The sequence below is a fragment of the Lissotriton vulgaris genome, chromosome 12 (genome assembly GCF_964263255.1).
Source record: "Lissotriton vulgaris chromosome 12, aLisVul1.2, whole genome shotgun sequence".
NCBI classification, from domain to species: Eukaryota; Metazoa; Chordata; class Amphibia; order Caudata; family Salamandridae; genus Lissotriton; species Lissotriton vulgaris.
The window spans coordinates 287,018,529-287,039,033 of NC_141700.1; the positions used below are offsets into that span (position 1 = coordinate 287,018,529).

Here is a 20,505-nt window from a genome sequence, read left to right on the forward strand (position 1 = left end):
TTTTGCAGAGTGGTCTGGGTAGAGACAGTAAAGGCAGTCTTCTTGCCTGTCATCCACATGAAGCCTCTTTTTCCCACAAGAGGCACAGGATCTAAAGAGTCCTTTTTTAGGAGTGTCAGCCATGATCAAACTGAAATACTCCTAACACAGAGAAACCTTTCTGAGAGAAAATTATTGAGAAAAGGTAAAGAATACCAGAAAAACTGAGCAGAGCTCAGAAGAGACTCCCTTAGCACGACGTGCAGTAGAGAATCTGAGGGACTAGGGCTCCTTCCAGGAAGATTCTAGAGGGTTGTGATATCTGATTGGCTCTTGGCCAAAGTTTAGTCCTTTTTACAAAAGGACATGGCTATGTTACTAATGAGAGGCCTCTGGCCTATTACTATGTATATGTCTATATGACATTACTCTATTTATGTACCGGGAACTCCCACCCCGATAACGGGGAATGATTCGGGCATGTGAATCTATGAAAGATACCTATAATACTGGATAAGCTGCCCTTTCTTGATCTCCCCATAGTCCCCATGGAGGGCCTCATAGAAACAGAACTATACCAAAAACCCATGGTCCGCAATGCCCTCCTTCAATATGAAAGCCATCACCCGAAATCTTTGCGCGACAATCTCCTTTTCGGCTAGTTCCTCAGGTTGAGACGCAACTGCTCCAGTACGGAGAAGTATAAGGAACATGTCTCGAAGCTATGAAGCAACCTGTTGGACAAGCATTAACCAGCATCGCTCATCAAGTGATCGGCCAAACGAGCCCTGAACAATAATAGGGATGCCCTGTTGGACACCCCCTCTAACAGACAAACACAAACTAGACTTGTCTGTGTGAATACATTCAGCTCCCACTCCAATGAGATAAAAAAATCATTAATAAGAACTGAAAATCCTGAACAAAGGATCATTGACCCTAGAAAGGCAGTTTTTTGCATTTAAATGAGGACGCAATCTCAACCATAGCCTAGTGCACGCCAGGACACTACAGACATTACCCACTAGGCAGAATACCTTGTGGGATCTCTCACCAGTCCAAGGCCACTTTCCATGCAGCACCTGTACAATATGCGCTCAGACGTCAATAACTGAAACTATCGACATTGGTACTGACAAACCATAGGAACTTAGACACCATACCAACTGCAACAGCGAAAGGGTGATATACCTGATCACCTGCCCTTGCAGCTTGCGTTATGTTGGAATGACCACCAGGAAAGAGAGGGTCCAGAGCACAAGAGCATGATCAGATGTGCCAAAAAAACCACTAAACTGACCAAACATTTCCTAGAAAATAATCACCAGGCAGACACTCAGAGATGGACAATATTGGACACACCCCACCTCTACACGAAAATACCTAACTTCTAATTTCTAATTTCTAATTTAAAATATTTCTAAAGCGCAGCGTACACCAAACGGTTTCTTGGCGCTAGTGGGCAGGATCGGCAACTGAGGGAAAGCCAGTAGTGATAGGAATGGAGAGCTAAGAGGGGAAAGCCTGGCTAAAGAGGAAAGTTTTTAAATCCCTGCGGAAGGGGAGGTACTGGGTAGCAGAACGGAGATGGTCAGGGAGGGAGTTCCAGAATGTTGGAGCCAAGGTGGAGAAGTTGGCCCCACCCCACTTTTTACGTGTGAAGTGGGGAATCTGAAGAAGGGACTTAGAGGAAGACCGGAGCTCTCTTGTGGGAACATAGGGTTTTATTAGAGAAGAGATAAAGGCGGGGGCAGTGCCCTGGCGGGCCTGGAAGACCATGCAGCCAGTCTTGAAAAGGGAGCGTTCTTTTACGGGGAGCCAATGAAGCTCCCTAAGAAGGGGGGTGGAGTGGTGATAGCGTGAGAGGCCGTAAACCAGCCGGGCCGCCTGGTTCTGGATCGACTGGAGTCTTCGCAGGCTGTATGCTGGAATGCCATGATAGAGGGCGTTGGCATAATCCAGCCTCGATATCACCAGGGCGGCCATGATAATCTTGAGTGCCTGAGGGGAGAAGAAGCGGGAAACAGAACGGATGGTGCGGAGAGTGAGGAAAGAAGAGGAGACCACGGAGCTGATTTGTGAGTGGAGAGTGAGCTGATTATTCACTTTGACACCCAGTGTTTTGACTGTGGTTGATGGGGAAGGTGCAGGCCATAGAGAGGGGGGCCAGAAGAGAGAGTTCCAGGGGCTGGATGAACCGCCGGTAAGAACCAATTCGGTTTTATCCGGGTTTAATTTAAGGTGGTTGTAGTTCATCCAGTCCCTGATGAATGTCAGTGTAGACTGAAAGTTAGTGGCAGAAAGGGGAGAGGAGGACAGATCAAAGATGAGCTGAAGATCATCCGCGTAGTTGTACACGGTGACCTCCAGCTGCTGGAGCGCGAAGATAAGAGGGAAAATATAGAGGTTGAAAAGTAGGGGGGAGAGAGAGGATCCCTGGGGAACACCACAAGTGACAGGGAGGGGAGTGGCAGAGAAGTCGCCTAGCCGCACTGCCTGGGTGCGGTCCCTCAGAAAGGAGGAGAGCCAAACCAGGGCTGAACCCCCGACTCCAGCCGCCCTGACACGGGACAGTAAGATGGTATGGTCCACCGTGTCAAAGGCGGCGGACAGATCAAGGAGGACCAGTGCCTGGTGTTTGTTATCATCCATACCCTTTCTGAGGTTGTCCAGGACTGAGACCACAACCGATTCGGTCGAGTGTCTGGGACGGAAACCGGCCTGGCGAGATGCCAGCCCCCCATTGGTCTCAATATGGGCGCTGAGTACCGCGGTGACGTGGCGTTCCATCACCTTGCCTAAAAAGGGCAGCAGGGAGATGGGGCGATAGTTGGCCGAGATGGAAGGGTCCGCGCCAGGTTTCTTCAAGATGGGTACTATAGTAGCTGCCTTTAGCGCGGGGGTCACTACACCCTGTGCTAGGGAGCTATTGAGGAAGAGATTGCTGCGTATCGAGCAAAGATCGGTGTTCAGGCTGGGCACATCCCGGAATGGGCTCATTGTTGACATACCTTGGTTATCACTTGCCTAATCCCCATCCTGATTTGCTCTCCTACACATAGACTATGTCCACATGATTTCATGAACCCAGTCTTTTTTTAAACGCTCACTGAAGAGTCAACAGCTCTGCCACTATGCCTACACCTGGGTGAGTACCACTGGGCCTCCTGCCTCCTCCCTTGAGACGTGGCTGCACGTGTCAAGAGAGGAGGCAGGAACATTTCGATCTCATTTTAGTACAACAGCCTCTAATGTCGGCAGTTGCACTACTCACAACTTGTTTTTAATCCTAGCCGCAGGTAGCACCAATAAACTCTGTTAAGCTAACCTTGTAGCTAGTTTTAACCATTATTCAACGAGCACTGAACTCCCTTTATCACACACTACGCTCTCATGGTGAGCAGTCAAAATATCGATTTTTTTATATTGACATACAGTAATATCAAGTTTTTTATATTGTAGGGACAGAATATCCATGTCAAGAACATCGTTGACCGGAATATCGACCTTAAGGTAAGTAATATTGTTTTTTAATATCGAAGGAAGTAATATCGTTAGCAAAAATTTTGTTGTGAATAATATTGATATTTATTTTAGTGGTATGTATTTTATATTTATGTTTTAAAAAATGTGTAATGTAGTTTTCTCATTTTTAAATGTATGTTTTAAATGTTTAGAAATTAGTGATTTTTTTAAAGTAAATTTTGTGTTTTAGTATCTGAGCGGGTTGTGGGTTTATAGGGGAATAGGGTGGGAAGTAATGTAATGATCATTAAATAATGTTTTATTTATTGTTATTGATTATTAATGTATTGCTAATTAATTATTATTTGGTAATTCATTTTTATTAATTATAATTACATCATTATTTTTTATATTTGTTAATTACTTTATTGTTAATTAATTGTTAATTACAGTTTATTATTTGATCAATTGATAATTAAATTATGTTATTTTCGATGTGTAGCAGGTTGTGTGTTTATAGGGGAATAGTATGGGAAGTAATTTAATTATCATACATTAATTAATTTTGTTATTAATTGTTATTGATAATTAATTTATTTTTAATGAATTATTAATTGGTAATTCGTTTTTTATAATTGATTAATTTCTAAATATATTAATTAGAATTAATGTATTATTATTTACTATTTATTTGTGTTGTTAATTTATTTTTAATTTATTAATTGATAATTAATTTTTATTAATTGATAATTAAATTAATTATATTTGTTTTATGTGTAGCCAATTGTTTGTTTATGGGGAATAGGGTGGGAAGTAATTTAATTTTATTTACTTAAACATTAGTTTTATGTTATTGTTATTTATTATTCATTTCTTAGTTAATTAAATTGGTTATGTTATTTATTTTCAAAAATTATTTAATTAATAAGTATGTTAATTTAACCCCTAGGCTATCCAACACTTTCCCGACTGTTGCACTCACTGGAGTGGGATTAGTAATTTTAACCCCTACGCTATCCAATACTTTCCCTACTGGTGCACTTACTGGAGTGGGAATAGTAAGTTTTACCCCTACGCTATCCAACACTTTCCCTACTATTGCACTCCCTGGAGTGGGAATAGTAATTTTAACCCCTAAGCTATCCAACACTTTTCCATTGTTGCACTCACTGGAGTGGGAATAGTAATTGTTACCCCCGCGCTATCCAACACTTTCCCTACTGTTGCACTCACTGGAGTGGGAATAGTATTTTTTACCCCAAAGCTATCCAACACTTTCCCTACTTTTGCACTCACTGGAGTGGGAATAGTAATTTTTACCCCTACGCTATCCAACATTTTCCCTACTGTTGCACTGTTTGGAATTGGATTAGTAATTTTATTAACTCTGCTATGTAATACTTTTTGTATTATTTTAGTTAATATATTATATAATTACTATTAAAAAGAATAAAAAAAGATTTTTTTAAATGTGTTATAGATTTTTATTTAATGTTGTTTATATTATTGTTTTATGTGTATAGATGTATTTATAGTTTATATTTTTTTAATAAATTATTAAAGTAATTATTAAAAAGTATAATTATATATTATATATTATATGTATATGTTTAATTTATTTTTATATTATATATATATTACTAATAATTTTTAAACATTTTAAAACATTTTTAACTATGTTTATTTTAATTATATGTATTATTTACTTTATTTTACATTATATTTAACTAAAAGAAACAATATTTTTAACAACGACACTTTTTGACATCAATATCATTTTTTCAACATTTTTGTACATACCATAATGTAGATAGGATGTCGATATTCTTGACTTCGATATTCTTGCGTCGATATTTCTGTAGGTTGATTTTCTGTCCATCGATATTCTGTCATTCCGCTCTCATATGGTTCTATGACCATCTTGTATACAAAAAAACATCCCTGAGCTCCTCTCTTGCAGCGAAGGGGTCGTAGCCCACGTCACGACTAGGCTTGTGACGCGAGGAGGTTTCCCTATGATCAAGCATGACACCTTTGTGTGTGAGGGAAGCCGTCCTGAAAAGGGATTCTCCCTCCTCTTCTGAGCATTGTTGGCTCCACACACACTCGCGCCTTGTGCGACTCTGGACCCGAGGGCACTTTGTGTATTTCTTAGTCGGTATTTGGGGAGTGTGCCCTCGCCGGTCCTTAAAACCTCCTCAGGCCCCCCTTTTCTTTTGTTTTTCGTATTCTATTACAATAACTATACGAATGGTGACCTGATATGTCATAAATGATCTGATGCTATGCTTTGTTAAGAATGAGTAACAATACATCTCAAACGCGTTGTTACCTATCAATCTGCAAACTAATCTGCATTCTGTAAACTTCATCTCTGTTGTTATGCTCTAACAAAACAGTCACCTGTTGAAGTTGTGTTTTGAAAAACAAAAAACATTAATAAAGAGATTTTGCTTAAAAAAGTGGAGAAAATGCAGCATAATCCTCCCATCCATGTCCTTAATAGAACTGAAACTTTCTGTTACAATAGGCAAAATAAAATTGTGCAGATCTTAATCAAGCAACCCTCTCAAGGAAGCCAAGGTTCAATAACAAGACAACGTGGAAAAACCACCAACTTAAATAGCAGACGAGTTGAGAGAGCAAGAATAAGTCAGAGACTAGCCACCATTGCCAGTCAAGGGTGTAAGAGAATGAACTAATATTCAGAAGTCCTTAACCCCTTCGACGCTCATGACGAGCTCAGCTCGTCATGAGGTACACCTCTCGTACACTCATGACGAGCTGAGCTCGTCATGAACAATGGGATTTACATATTTTCAGCGCAGGAGGGTAAAACCATAAGAGTTGATAGTGTTAAGATAAATTAAGATGTTGGACATTGTGCAATAACTGAGTCTCAAAGTAGATAGCATGGCCTGCTAAGTGTGAACAGACAGATAAGTGTTGAGAGTTAATCCTAAGGATTCAACACTTTAAAAAGTAGTAATCAAGTTACCGCCAATGCCCGGCAAAGCCAGGGTCCTTCAGGTTAAGAAACAATAGTAAGATCGTTTTAATTAATTCCTCCATTGACAGATTAGGCTCATGAAAAAACACACACACACGTCTGATAACCATTTAGTTGACAATATCTCACATAAAACGTTAGCTAAGTGTTGGGCAGGTAAAATCTGATGCAGAGTGCAAGGGAGAAGAGCTGAGAGAAATACCACTGGAAGAGGGGCAAAAGAACTGGGCTGATATGGTGATAAATAGAGTTTGATAAAGTATTAATCAGAGAGAGGATGTGATTCTAAGGGAGGCCCACCTCATTAAGTTTCTTGATTTCATCCTCTTGCTCCATCCGTATGTTGTTGGCCCGCTCCAAAAGGTATTGTGCTCTCCGCTGGGCCTCCTCCTCCAAATCATTCAATTTTTCATTTTTTTTCCGTACCATCTCCTTTTCCTTCATTGCATTTTTGCGCTCGTTTACACCATCCTAAAAACAGAATTTTAAAAAGAAAGAGTATCATAATACAATGGAAACCCATCTTGATTCCCAGCATTGGTTGAGGTCTGTGGTCCATTCATATTTTCTCGCGATTCATTTTCATATAAATAATCATGGTAATACTCTCTTGTGTTCTTGGGACAATGTGGCCAATGCTGCTATCGTAGCAGAGCAATACTGCTTTTTTATGATCAGATCTTCCTTCTCCAAGAGGTATAAGCATTGGAAATTAATGGGACTACTATAATCTAACATTCATACCTCAATGGACTCCCCAGGGTGTCTAGCTTTCAGAAATGTATGGGCTTGGTTGGTTTCGCTAGATGGCCGCTGAGCCTGGGGCCAAAATCTTAGGTGCCCCCCCCGCAAAACCAGGTTGTTTTATGATAGGTAAATAAAGAAACAAATGCGGGTGACCACGGTTCAGCACCTCAGTTCCTAATTTGTGAAAAAGATTAGAAAGTCTATGCAACAGCTTCTGTAGTTCGCCGCACTTCCACGCCACTGGAAACCAGATAAATAAATTTGTGAAGAGAAGGAAGGTGCACAAGGACAGAGTCAGTGAGCTCCAAGTGTAACCCAAAAATATTCTTTATTGAAGTATGTACAATAAAGGATATTTTTGGGATACACTTGGAGCTCACTGACTCTGTTCTGGTGCACCTTGCTTCTCTTTACGAATTACTGTTTTATGATAGGTGATTATGAAGTCTCCACAATAATTTAAGGCCCTTGCCTGTTGCAGGTACTTGACCCACCCACATGAGTGAGGTATTAATTTTATTGGGAGACCAAGCGGAACACTAGGTGGGAGGACATTTGTGTTGGCGCGGTGATCCCACGCAACAATGTAGGGAAAATGTGATATCTTTCGCTAAATTTGTGGCTTGAAGGGAATTCTGGGTAGGAAAACATTTTGGGATTCACACAAGCCATACCTCCCTGAACTCCCCCGGGTGTCTAGTTTTCAGAAATGTCTGGGTTTGGTAGATTTACCCAGATAGCCTCCGAGCGTGGGACCAAAAGCGCAGTTGCCCCCCTTGCAAAACCAGGTAGTTTTCTGATAGATAGGGGTCATCTGCGTTTTTGGTCCTGTGATCGGCAACCATCTAAGGAAACCTACCAAGCCCACATATTTCTGAAAACTAGACACCCAGGGAAGTCCAGGGAGGTATAGCTTGCTTTTACCCCCCAAAGCTTTCCTACCCAGAATCCCCTGAAAACCTGAAATTTTGATGAAAAAAAACTAATTTTTCTCAAATTTCTGTGTGGAAAAGTTGTGGGATCACTGGGCTGAACCAAATTTCCTTCCACCCAGCGTTCCCTCAGGTCTCCCGATAAAAATGGTACCTCACTCTTGTGGGTGGGCCAAGTACCTGGGACAGGCAAGGGCCCAAAACATATTGTGGAGACATCAAAATTACCTATCACAAATCCATCTGGTTTTGCAATGAGGGGTCACCTGGGATTTTGGCCGGGCTCGGCGGCCATCTAAGGAAACCTACCAAACCCACAAATTTCTGTAAAACTAGAGACCTGGAGGAGTCCAGGGAGGTATGGCACACCGAATCCCCTGCAAACCTCAAATTTTCCTGAAAAAAATCACATTTACCCCAAATTTTTGTGTGGGAAAGTTATAGGATCACCAGGCAGACACATATTTCCTACCACCCAGCGTTCCCCCAGGTCTCCCGATAAAAATGGTTCTTCAGTTGTGTTGGTGGGTCAAGTACCCACGACAGGCAAGGGCCCTAAATGTATTGTGAAGACTTCAAAATGACCTATCATAAAACGACCTGGTTTTGCAGGGGGGGCACCTGGGTTTTTGGCCCGGGCTCATGGCCATCTAGGTAAACCTACCAAACCCATTCATTTCTGAAAACTAGACACCCTGGGGAGTCCTTGGCCCTTTATGGTAAGCTGTTATAGCTGCCAGATATACTTTTATGGAAGACTATTGCAACCTTGATTTTGTTAAATGGAGTATATAAGAAAGGATGACTTCTTCTTGTCCATACACTGAAACATAACTATTAAGAATTAAGAGCTTATAATAGATGACCTTTCATCTTCTTTCACGCTTTTCAAACACTATAGTCATGCATTTAAGTGACCTCAGGATCCATTTAGCCAAATTCAAGGAGTGGACATTGGGATGGAAGATTTGGCCTCCTTTTCCATATAGAAGTTTTTGTTTACATGGTAGATTTTGAGTGATAAGAGAAGGAGCTCTGTAAGGTACCATTGTTTCAGCCACTCTGGAGCTATCAGAATCATGCTCAAGGGGGGGTTGTTTGAACTTGATAATCAGTGCTGGTATGAGTGGTATTGGTGGAAAGGCATAAAGAAAACTGTAGACCAGCTTATCAAAAGAGCCTTTTACATTTAATGTGGATCACACACTCCCGACTCATGGTTTTGACGTTTTGTGTTTTGTTTGTTTTCAAATAGATCTATTTCTGGTAAAACTCAATCCAAACATAGATTGCAAAACAGTCATCAAATTCCCACTCATGGTTTTTGTGAAACTGTCTGCTGAGGAGCTATGTTTGGTGATTTCAAAGACCCAGCAAATGTGCTGCTTGAAATGATAAATTTCTCACCAGAAGCCAATGCCAAAATGCTAGTGCCTTGGGTGACAGAATACTTGACCTCCTTTCTCCTTGTTTTTGTGAATAATATATTATAGTAATATTGTCAGTTTGAGATTAGAGCTGGGGGTAAAGCTCTGAGAGTGAGGTGGACTGCTTTCAGATCAAGAACAATGATGTGGTATAGCTGTTTGTTGTAGACACCATTGACCTTAGATTGTAAGATCTCCCAATTGAGCTTCCCAGCCAGAGAGAGGCACATTGGTCACTATGTTCTTACTTGGATGATCTTGATGAAAAGGAATTGCTTTGTGTAAGTTTGACTTGTTTAGCCACCACTGATTTGATTGTTGAGTCATAAAGATTCTGTCTTCCCAATCTCCTTGGTCTTGTGTACATTGGTCTTCCAAACATTGTTGGAGAGGTCTTATGTAGAGACCAGAAAGATGCAAGAGGTCAGGAAGCCTAGGAGAGAAGACTTTCTTCTCACTGTTGGATTTATGGCATGTAGAAATTGGAGAAATGTCTGAGAAATAGAAGAAGCTCTTCCCTCCGAAGAAAACACTTCGCCTGTTATGGTGTTAAAAGATGCACCCAAATAAGTTAGGAATTGAACTGGAGACGTTGTTGACTTTTCTGAATCCAGCTGCAGTTCTAAGTGCTCTAATAAGTCAACAGTGTAGTCCAAATCCTGTTTGGCTTGTAGTGCTTTACAAGTCTTTATTAACCAGTCTTCTAAGATTGGGTAGGCGGGGGCGTGGCTAGAGCGCCGATGGTGGAGGTCGCCTAAGCGCTCGGCTCCGCGATCGAGCCGCCAATAATCCTGTAAAGCAAGCGACTGCTGATCCCTAACCCACGAGAGATTGTGTGGGAAAGGGACCCTCAGCTGGAGACCTGCACGGAATATTCCGGCGGAGCCTGCAGACGGCGAGAAGGGCTGGACGGGGCCCGACGTTCTCGGAAGGCGCCAGGCAGAGCTAAATCCTCCTAAGCGGCCGGCTGTCTCGTGGAGCCTGAGACTCGTATTGGACCCCCCCGCCCACTGAATCGGGGCGCGATAACCGCCCGGACTGCCGGGGACACTCGGTAACTTCCGCGAGGCGGCTCCCACACACGCCCGCCGTGCGGCCCACATCGGGAGCTGAGCAGCGGACCGGGGCCACGAGAAGGGTGTGTTCGCGGGCTATTGAGGGCTTGCAGAGCTGACCCGCGGCCCTGCGAACCCCTGGTGAATGCGGGCCCCCCCGGATGAGACACTGTTCGGGGCGATCTGCCCTCCTGGGCTGCTGGGGTGCCGCGAGAGCCTATAGACACGGCTGGCGGTCCCCCGAGGAGACGCCAAACATGGCGGCCATGGCTCTGCACTATCATCCTGGGGACTGAGATCGGGGAACGGCGCTCCCAGCCTACAAACGTTTGGGGGTTGGTCCTCTCCTCTAGAGGAACCCAGCGGAGCGTGCGAGAACCGGAGAGATTACACTGACTGCTCCTGGAGCCTGAACTGTGGGCTGTGAGTGGGACGAAGAGGCGGAGACGAGCGATCGGCGCCCGGCGCCCTATTGAGGCCCAGGGGGGCGACGGAGAGAGCTGGAGACCCAGAGCAAGGTGGTGAGGTGGCGACGCCGCCGGAGGTAGGCCGTGGGACCGTGCCTAGTGTTGCTGGGAATATTGGGCGGGCCCTCTGCCGGTACCTGAACCACGAGTGGCTGAAGTTGACCTTGACCTGGTCCGGACCGCTGTCGGCATTGCCCGGAGCAGAGTCGACCTGATCGAGGACTGAGGCGAATGGAGGACCGCTGTTGGGACTGAACCACCGCCTCCAACGGGGATACCACCAGACCGACCTGCTGTCCACTATAGTCTTTTGGTGCTGAGAGCCGGAGAGTCTTGGGTTAATGCTGTCCTGACCCGGCGTACCTGCTCCATGGTGTGGACGAACAGATGGTGGGTTACCTATAACTGTTCGCTTGAGCTTGAACAGGGCACGACCAGGGGAAAGTCCTCTCGGAGAGCGGAGGACCGTTAGCTGAACTGGGACTTGATGAGATACGTCTGCCGTTGGGCGGCTCGCCCTCTGCTTGCGGTAGTCAACGTTGGACGCCACGACTGACATGGGGAAACCAAATGGAGCCAAAGGCAGCACACAATCTGCATCAGACACTGAGATGCCGGACAAGGGAGAACAGCCGGACCCTGAGACGCCACGAGACCCGCATCTCCAACACCAACTGGATAAGATCTTGACTGCGATAGCAGATACACGAGCGGCACTCCAACAAGACATAGCCCAGGTTGCATCGGGTCTCGGATTGCTCAGAGCTGATCATGGTAAGCTTTCTGATATGGTCAAGAAGGTGGAAAGCGCAGTTCACACCCTGGAGCCGGCGCAAAAGACACTCACGGCCACTATGACAGATGTGTTGGCCCGAATTGACGCATTGGAGAAGAGGGCGGAGGATGCTGAAGGGCGCAATCGCCGGAACAACATCCGGATAGTAGGGCTACCAGAAAAAATTGAAGGGGGAGACATGGTTCGGTATCTGGAAGAATGGCTCCGGACGGCGATGGCACCAGAGGGATTATCCTCCTTTTACACGTTGGAACGAGCGCATAGGGTTCTGTCCAGGACGCTGCAGCAGGGCCGCGCCCAGTGGTAGCACGGCTGCTGCACTACCGGGACAGAGATCTGCTACTTCACAATGCCCGGCTGAACGGTCCCTTCCAGTTAGAAAACAGTAAGGTTAATATATTCCTAGATTATACTTTTGAAACGCAACGCAAAAGAGCCTCTTTCTTGGCGATCAAACGAGAGCTGAGAAGCGAGAGTATACAATACTCCTTATTGTTCCTGGCCAGACTCAGAATAATAGTGGATGGTACTACCAAATTTTTCGATACACCTGACGACGCATGTAGCTGGCTGGAACTTTACAGAGCCGGCAAGGACGGCCCTAGTTCCCTTTTTTCAGCGGTGCCTGAGGAACAGCCGCGGCGGAAGTCCAGATGGATACGCAATGGACGTAGAGGACTAGGGCGACCTTCATTACTGGAGACGGAGGCGGAGAGGCGAGGGGTTTTGGAGGCGGTGTCCAGCATATCGGGACGCGAGAGGCACCCAGGATGGAGGGCCCAGAGTCTGGCAGAGGTGAAGACCACTCAGACATAGAATACTACGAAACTGACAGTGTGCCCTTGCCGACGATCACTCCAGGGACGGCTGAAGGAATGTTAGATGGACAATGAAGACTCCTGGTGAGTTGTTCTGATTGTGGGACGAACTTTGGCGAAATGCTTACTAAATGCTGCGAGAGGGGATTACTGGCCTGCTAATAGTTGGGTTCAGGGTGAAGCTTTGAGCTGGCCATAAGTCATTGAGCTCGATCACATGCAGGGAGTCCGAGCAGAGGGTGACTTCTCGTTGGTACTCGGCCCCCCACATTGCCCCTAAGGCAAGCCTGCGGTGACTACCGTCGGGTTTTTTGACTGTTTTTTAGGGAGAGTTTGGATGGGAACTAGATTGCGATCTTTGGGTCTTGTTCTGGGGGGGGGGGGAGGAGGGTTTTGAGAATGTTATATTGTTGGGGGGTGGGCACGCCATCGGTGCAGGGGAGTTTTCTTATTTGAACCAAGTGGAAATTGAGTGGTGGGGGAGGCGCAGGACATTGCGGGACAATGGGTGAATTATCTAACTTGAAATGCATTACCTGGAACGTACGGGGACTGCACACTATGACAAGACGACACAAAGTGCATGCCTATCTTGTACGCAGGGGGGTTTAAATAGCGTTACTGCAGGAAACACATTTAACAAAGACGGAAGGGATTGCATTACAAAGCAGATGGAGAGGACAAGTATACAACACTACATATTCAGCTTATGCTAGGGGCGCACTGATCTGGATCAGGGCCGGAGTCCCTATCCAGGTGACCAAACACATAGTGGACCCTGAGGGGCAGTTTGTGGCCATAGCGGGTAAACTAGGAGGCAGGGACATAAACCTTTGCAGCATTTATGCACCTAAAGTGGACCAGTTAACCTTCTTCGCGACACTGTCGGGTTCCCTGGCCCACTTTCTAGTGGGGCCACTTCTGATGGGAGGCGACTTCAACTCAGTGGTAGATGTGGCTCTTGATAGATCGCACCCCCCGCTGGCAGACTCCCCAATGCACCGAATAGCTATGGGTAGATTGGAGTGGCAAGCAAAATGGGGTCTGACTGACATTTGGCGAGCCCAACATCCGCACACCCGAAATTACTCCTATTTTCGGGAAAGTACGAGCTCCATGTGAGGCTGGACGCGCTCCTATGCTCTACAGCGCTGACACCCACAATCCCCAACACCGAATATCTGACGAGGACGATCTCAGATCACAATCCTCTACTAGCGGACGTGCGGTGGTTTCCGTGCGCTTCCTGTGTTCCCACCTGGAGATTATGCCCCCAAATGCTAGAGGACCCGCTTTTCCACAAAGACCTGGGGGAAAGGATCACTAACTACTTTGCAGAAAATGAAGGCACGACTAGGGAGAGAGCGACGGAATGGGATGCCTTCAAGGTAGTTGTAAGAGGATATTGTATAGCTAAAAAGGTAGGAATGCGTAGGGTGCTATTAGACGACCTCAGTAAAGCGGATAAGAAACTCCGAGTGATGGAGCTCCGGTGGCCCGGACACCCTGAGCTGCAACAACAGAGTGCAGCAGCGAAGGAAGCGGTGGCGGTTGAAGTCGAAAGGCTACACAGCTTCGACCACAAGACATACATAACCAGGTCCCACACGGAAGGGTACAAATCGGGAGCCTTGCTGGCCTGGCTGGTCAACCCCTTAAGACGCAGCTCCCCCATGGTATCTATGCGCACAATTGAGGGCGTCAAAGTATATACTCAACCTGAAATTCTTCACAGTTTTTCAAGTTATTATGAAACTCTTTAACAGAGTAGATTAATAGCGGGTACTTCGGTCATAGATGACTTTTTAGAAGGACTCCCCTTTCCGAAATTAGAACCCGAGCAAGCGCAGGACTTGGGCAAAGACATTGAAATAGGGGAAATCCGCGGCGCATAAAACGTGCACGCAATAAAACCCCAGGACTTGATGGGCTCCCCATCGAATTTTACGCTAAATACGTAGACTTGTTGGCTCCACGACTAATGGTAGTATATAAAGAGGCGAAGCGACTGGGTTGTCTACCACGTACCATGCGCGAAGCATTGGTGATCCCCCTAATAAAGCCTGATAAAGAGAGCAATGATACGGCGTCTTACAGACCGTTGTCAATGCTCACAACGGATTACAAAATCTTAAGTAGCATCCTGGCATCCAGACTATTGGAACACATGACCACGCTGGTACATAAGGACCAAGCGGGCTTCATACCCAAGCGCAATACCACTATGAACATACGCCGCCTGGTTCGTCTGTTGGAAGAGGACCATGGGGAGTCTCCCCACCCCATGATACTATCGGTCGACTTGGAAAAGGCGTTTGATAGCCTGGAATGGGAGTATCTCCACAGAGTACTCGTATGCTACAGGGTGGGAGAGGGGTATTTGCAATGGACTTCCGTGCTATATGCCTCAGCATTGAAAGAGTGAAATCAGGTGTGTTGATGTCCCCACAATATCCGGTGGAAAGAGGTACGAGACAGGGATGTTCACTATCCCCGTTACTTTTTGCGCTGGCAGTAGAACCCCTCGCAATGTCGATCCGCCCGGGAGCCCATTATAGGGGACTGCGGACCCTGTCGGGGCAACAGTTCATCTCCCTCTATGCAGACGACCTTTTGCTCTTCCTTGAGGATGCTGATGGAGCCCTGACGGGGGCCGACGCCGTATTGACCACCTTTGGTGAAATATCTGGCCTCAGGGTAAATTGGTCCAAGACATGCTTGTTCCCAGTACGCAAGGGAGAAACCCAGCCCACCACAACCATGGCAATTGGATGGGAACCCAACTGTCTGAAATATTTGGGGGTCTATATCTACCACACCCCAGCCTGATGTCCTAGAGGGTAACATCTCTCGCAGTGTCAGAGCGCTGAAGGGTAGTATGACCTTTTGGGCCACCCTCCCACTGTCGGTAGCGGGTCGCATAGCCCTGCTCAAGATGGTGGCGCTCCTCCGTTTGCTATATTTCTTTAGAACGCTCCCGATTTGGATTCCTCCCGCTGTATTTCGACACCTGAAATCATTGATCGTGTCCGTCCTCTGGGGAACAGGCCGAATCAGAGTGGCACTTGCAACTCTGATGAGACTTAAATCAGAGGGGGGGTTAGCCGTACCCGACTTCGAAGCGTATTACTTAGCAGCTCAACTCCAGACATACACCCAGGAAATAGCACGTGAGTTCCGAGGACCAGAAGAGACTCAAGGCCTGGGAATACCTAGACACGTACTTTCCTACATAGCAATGCAGCAGAGACTAGCCCTTAGAGACCTTACACAGGAGGAGCTGTGGCTATGCTATGCTATGCTGGAACCAAACACAGCGTAGAGCGGGAGTGAACCACCCCTACGTCCCTGAAATCCCGCTGGGGATGCTCACAGCATTACCGCATGGCGGAGATTGGTCACAATTACAGAACTGGGAGGAGGCCGGGATCCAAGACCTGGGTGATCTTTATGAGGACGGGACGTTATTATCGTTCCCGGCGCTCCTGGACCGCTTTGACATATCTGGAGGCGATTTCCTGCTACATGCGGCGATAACGCGGGCAATACAGGCACACAGGAAGGGAGGGCTTGAGGAGCCAAAGACGACAATGGCATGTCAATATACTATGATGGCAGCCGGAACGGTCAAAGCGGTTACATGCCTGTACACCAGGATGCTTAATGAGGGGCTACCCCCGCTGGAGGCGCTTAGAGGTAAATGGGAAACGGACATAGGGAAAGAAATTCCCGAGACAACATGGGCGCAGCTGATGCGCCGGGCCTCGAAGAGCACGCGCAACGCGCGGTTTCAACTAGTCCACTTTTACATCCTACACCGGGCGTACCTGACCCCGGGAAGGATACAAAAATACTTTGCTATAGATTCCGCGGCTTGCCCTAGATGTAAGGCGATCGGTGCGGAGCTCGGCCACATGTTATGGATCTGCCCTAGCTTGACCCTTTATTGGAAATCGGTGGGGGATACTCTTAACGAACTGACAGAGCATGAATTACAGTTTGACATGAAGCCTGGGGTTCTCCATTGGTTCCCGAATACCTCTAAAAACAAAGTCACAAGTAAATTCATAGATATGGGACTTATACTAGCGAAACGTGAAATCACACGACACTGGAAGGCTCGAACGGGTCCAGCGGATGCTAAGTGGTGCAATGAGTTCCTTAAATGGGCTGGTGGGGAGAGCACCTTGAGATTCCAACTGGTGCGCGGCAGCAGAACGATAGAGCTTTAGAGACTGCGCATGCGTGGGAGGCCCTGGTGCAAGCTTCTCGAGACTATGATACACGAAGCAATTCGGAAGATTGAGACAAGGACCGGACTACATCCCCGTAACGAACAAGTTACTTACCTTCGGTAACGCTTTTTCTGGTAGATACTATATCTGCCTGTGGATTCCTCACCTTGTGAATATCCCCCTTGCGTCAGCAACGTTCGGAAATTTTCTTCGTAGCACGCCGTCGTGGGCGACGTCACAGGAGCACGGCATCGCGCGCGACTCCGTCTGACGTCACCGACCCCATAATAGGCCCACGCCGGCGTGATGACGTCAGTTCCGCCCTTTTTTCCGTGCCTTCGAGGCACACGGACGGACCAACGATAGCAAATATGCAAATATACAGTGTACACAGTACAAATAGAACCAAATCAATACAACAGTATTATAATCATATAAACAGAAAGACCAGGTATAGCAGAGTAGACAAACGGGGAGGCGGGTGGGTCAGTGAGGAATCCACAGGCAGATATAGTATCTACCAGAAAAAGCGTTACCGAAGGTAAGTAACTTGTTCTTCTGATAGATACATCTGCCGTGTGGATTCCTCACCTTGTGAATAGATTCCCACAGCAGTCCCCACTCCCGGAGGAGGGTGTCTACTCTGCTACACCAGGAAGTCTTGGAGGACAGAACGCGCGAAGTGGCCATCCCTCCTCACCTCGGAATCTAAGCAGTAATGCTTCGCGAAAGTGTGGAGGGAGGCCCAAGTCGCGGCCCTGCAAATATCCTCAACAGGCACACCCCTAGACAAAGCAGATGTTGCAGACTTTGCTCTAGTTGAATGAGCTCTAATACCCTCAGGAGGGTCCTTACCCGCAAGGGAGTAGCAGATCTTGATGCACAGGATTATCCATCTGGAAAGAGTGCGCTTGTGCACCGCTCTGCCCTTCTTGCAGCCAGCAAAGCCAACAAACAGCTGGTCGTCCATCCGGAAGTCCTTAGTCCTGTCCAGATAGAAGGACACCGCCCGCTTAGGGTCCAGGCGATGCAGTCTCTCTTCCTCCTTAGACGGGTGAGGGGGAGGATAGAAGGTAGGAAGGGTAATGGACTGCCCAAGATGGAAAGGAGTCACCACCTTAGGCAGAAAAGCAGCCCTGGTCCTAAGAACCATCCTTTCTGCATGAATGGTCAGGAACGGGGGTTTGGAACTTAGAGCTTGAAGCTCACTTACCCTCCTTGCCGAGGTGATTGCAACGAGGAAAATAGTTTTAAAAGAGAGAAGCCTCAATGGACACTTGTGCAAGGGTTCGAAGGGAGAACCCATTAAAAAGGTCAGCACAAGATTCAAATCCCACTGAGGAATAATAAAAGGGGTAGGAGGAAACATATTCACAAGACCCCTCAAGAATCTCACAACCACCGGAGACTTAAAGAGAGAAGGCTGATCCGGCAAACAAAGAAACGCCGATAAGGCCGAAAGATAGCCCTTGACCGTGGACACAGCCAAACCTTGCCGCGCCAGATAAAGGGCAAACTGTAAAATATTAGACAAATGAGCCCTCAAAGGGTCAATATCCCTCTCCCTGCACCAAGAAACAAATTTTGTCCACCTATAGGAGTAAATGGACTTAGTGGTGTCACGCCTGGCAGAGAGAATGACATCCACCACCTCGTGCGGGAGAGAAAAAGAACTCAAGTTGCCCCGTTCAATCTCCAGGCATGAAGGTGTAATGTCTGGAGGTGGGGGTGTAGAACCTGCCCCTCCAACTGAGAGAGGAGGTCTGCCCTGTGAGGGAGACGGAGCGGCTGGTGAGAGGATAGGTGGAGTAGGTCCGAATACCACACCCTTCTCGGCCAATCCGGGGCGACCAAAATGACTTGGGCCCGGTCTTGACGAATCTTCCTCAGAACCCGAGGAATCAAAGGTATGGGGGGAAACGCGTAAAGGAGTCGATCTCCCCAACTCAACTGAAACGCGTCCCCCAAAGCTCCTTGCATCGGATACTGGAGACTGCAGAATGAAGGGCAGTGAGCATTCTCGCGAGTGGCGAAAAGATCCACCCGAGGAGTCCCCCACATCCGAAAGATGTTGAGAACAACCTCCGGGTGAAGCCTCCACTCGTGGTCGGCAGAAAACTGCCGACTGAGACTGTCCGCACGCACGTTCAGAACCCCGGCCAGATGATTTGCCACCAGACAAATCTGATGGTCCTGAACCCAGGACCAGAGACGCAGAGCCTCTCTGCAGAGACACTGCGACCCTACTCCTCCCTGCTTGTTGATGTACCACATCGCAGTCGTGTTGTCCGTTAGGACCTGGACCGAACGACCGCGAAGGGAAGGGAGGAAGGCCTTGAGCGCCAAACGTATCGCCCTCAATTCCAGAAGGTTGATGTGAAACAACCTTTCTTCCGGAGACCAAAGACCCTTGATCTCCAGGTCTCCCAGATGAGCACCCCACCCGAGAGTGGATGCATCCGATATCACTGTGGCCACTGATGGAGGTAGCTGAAAAGGCTTTCCCTGTGACAGATTGCCTTCCACGCCCCACCAGGACAGGTCCGCTGCAGTTTCTCTGGAGATCCTCACAGACTCCCTGAGATCTCCGTTGTGCTGATACCACTGCCTGCGGAGGCACCACTGGAGCGCCCTCATGTGCCAGCGTGCATGACTGACCAACAGAATGCAAGAAGCCATCAGACCGAGCAGACGAAGGACCTTCAGGACTGGAACGACCGCTCCAGGGTAAAACAAAGGAATCATTTCCTGTATGTCGCGAATCCTTTGAGGTGGAGGGAATGCACGACATACAGACGTGTCCAGTACTGCACCTATGAACAGGTTGCGCTGGGAGGGCACCAGGTGAGATTTGGGTACGTTTATCGAAAAACCCAACCTGTGTAACAACTGAGTTGTCTCCTGCAGATGAAGGAGCACCATCTCCGGCGACTCTGCTTTGATCAGCCAGTCGTCTAGATAAGGGAATACAGGAATCCCTGACCTCCTGAGATGCGCCGCCACCACTGCCATCTCCTTGGTGAAAACTCGAGGCGCAGTAGTAAGTCCAAACGGGAGGACCGCAAACTGATAGTGCTGCGACCCCACCGTAAAACGGAGATACTTCCTGTGCGACTTCAGGATTGGGATGTGAAAATACGCATCCTGCAAGTCGATCCACACCATCCAGTCTTCTTCCATCAGCGCCAGAAGAACCTGAGCAAGGGTGAGCATTTTGAACTTCTCCTGTTTGAGATAGAGGTTCAAAATCCTGAGATCCAGGATAGGCCGAAGCCTGCCATCCTTCTTGGGAATCAAGAAATACCGGGAGTAGCACCCTTGACCCCTCTCCTGCTCTGGAACCACCTCTATCGCTCCCTTTCGAAACAGAGCCAGGACTTCCTCCTGCAGGAGAAGCAGGTGGTCCTCCGAGCAATAACCTTGGCAAGGAGGGTAATTGGGAGGGAACTCCTGAAAAGGAAGTGCATACCCATTCTCTACGAGATTGAGAACCCAAAGATCTGATGTAACCGATTCCCAATCTCGTAGAAAGTGAGTAAGCCGACCCCCTACTGGCCCTACATGATCCAGAATG

At 47.3% G+C, this 20,505-nt stretch overlaps 1 protein-coding gene across 1 annotated transcript in view; it reads right to left on the minus strand.

Annotated features, from left to right (window-relative positions):
• CFAP45 (cilia and flagella associated protein 45) overlaps nt 1-20,505 on the minus strand; it is a 377,198-nt gene that overhangs the window by 222,478 nt on the left and 134,215 nt on the right. The window contains exon 5 of the mRNA XM_086945062.1: nt 6,755-6,925. Coding sequence (XP_086801188.1) covers nt 6,755-6,925 — 171 coding nt within the window. The remainder of the gene's footprint in view (nt 1-6,754; nt 6,926-20,505) is intronic.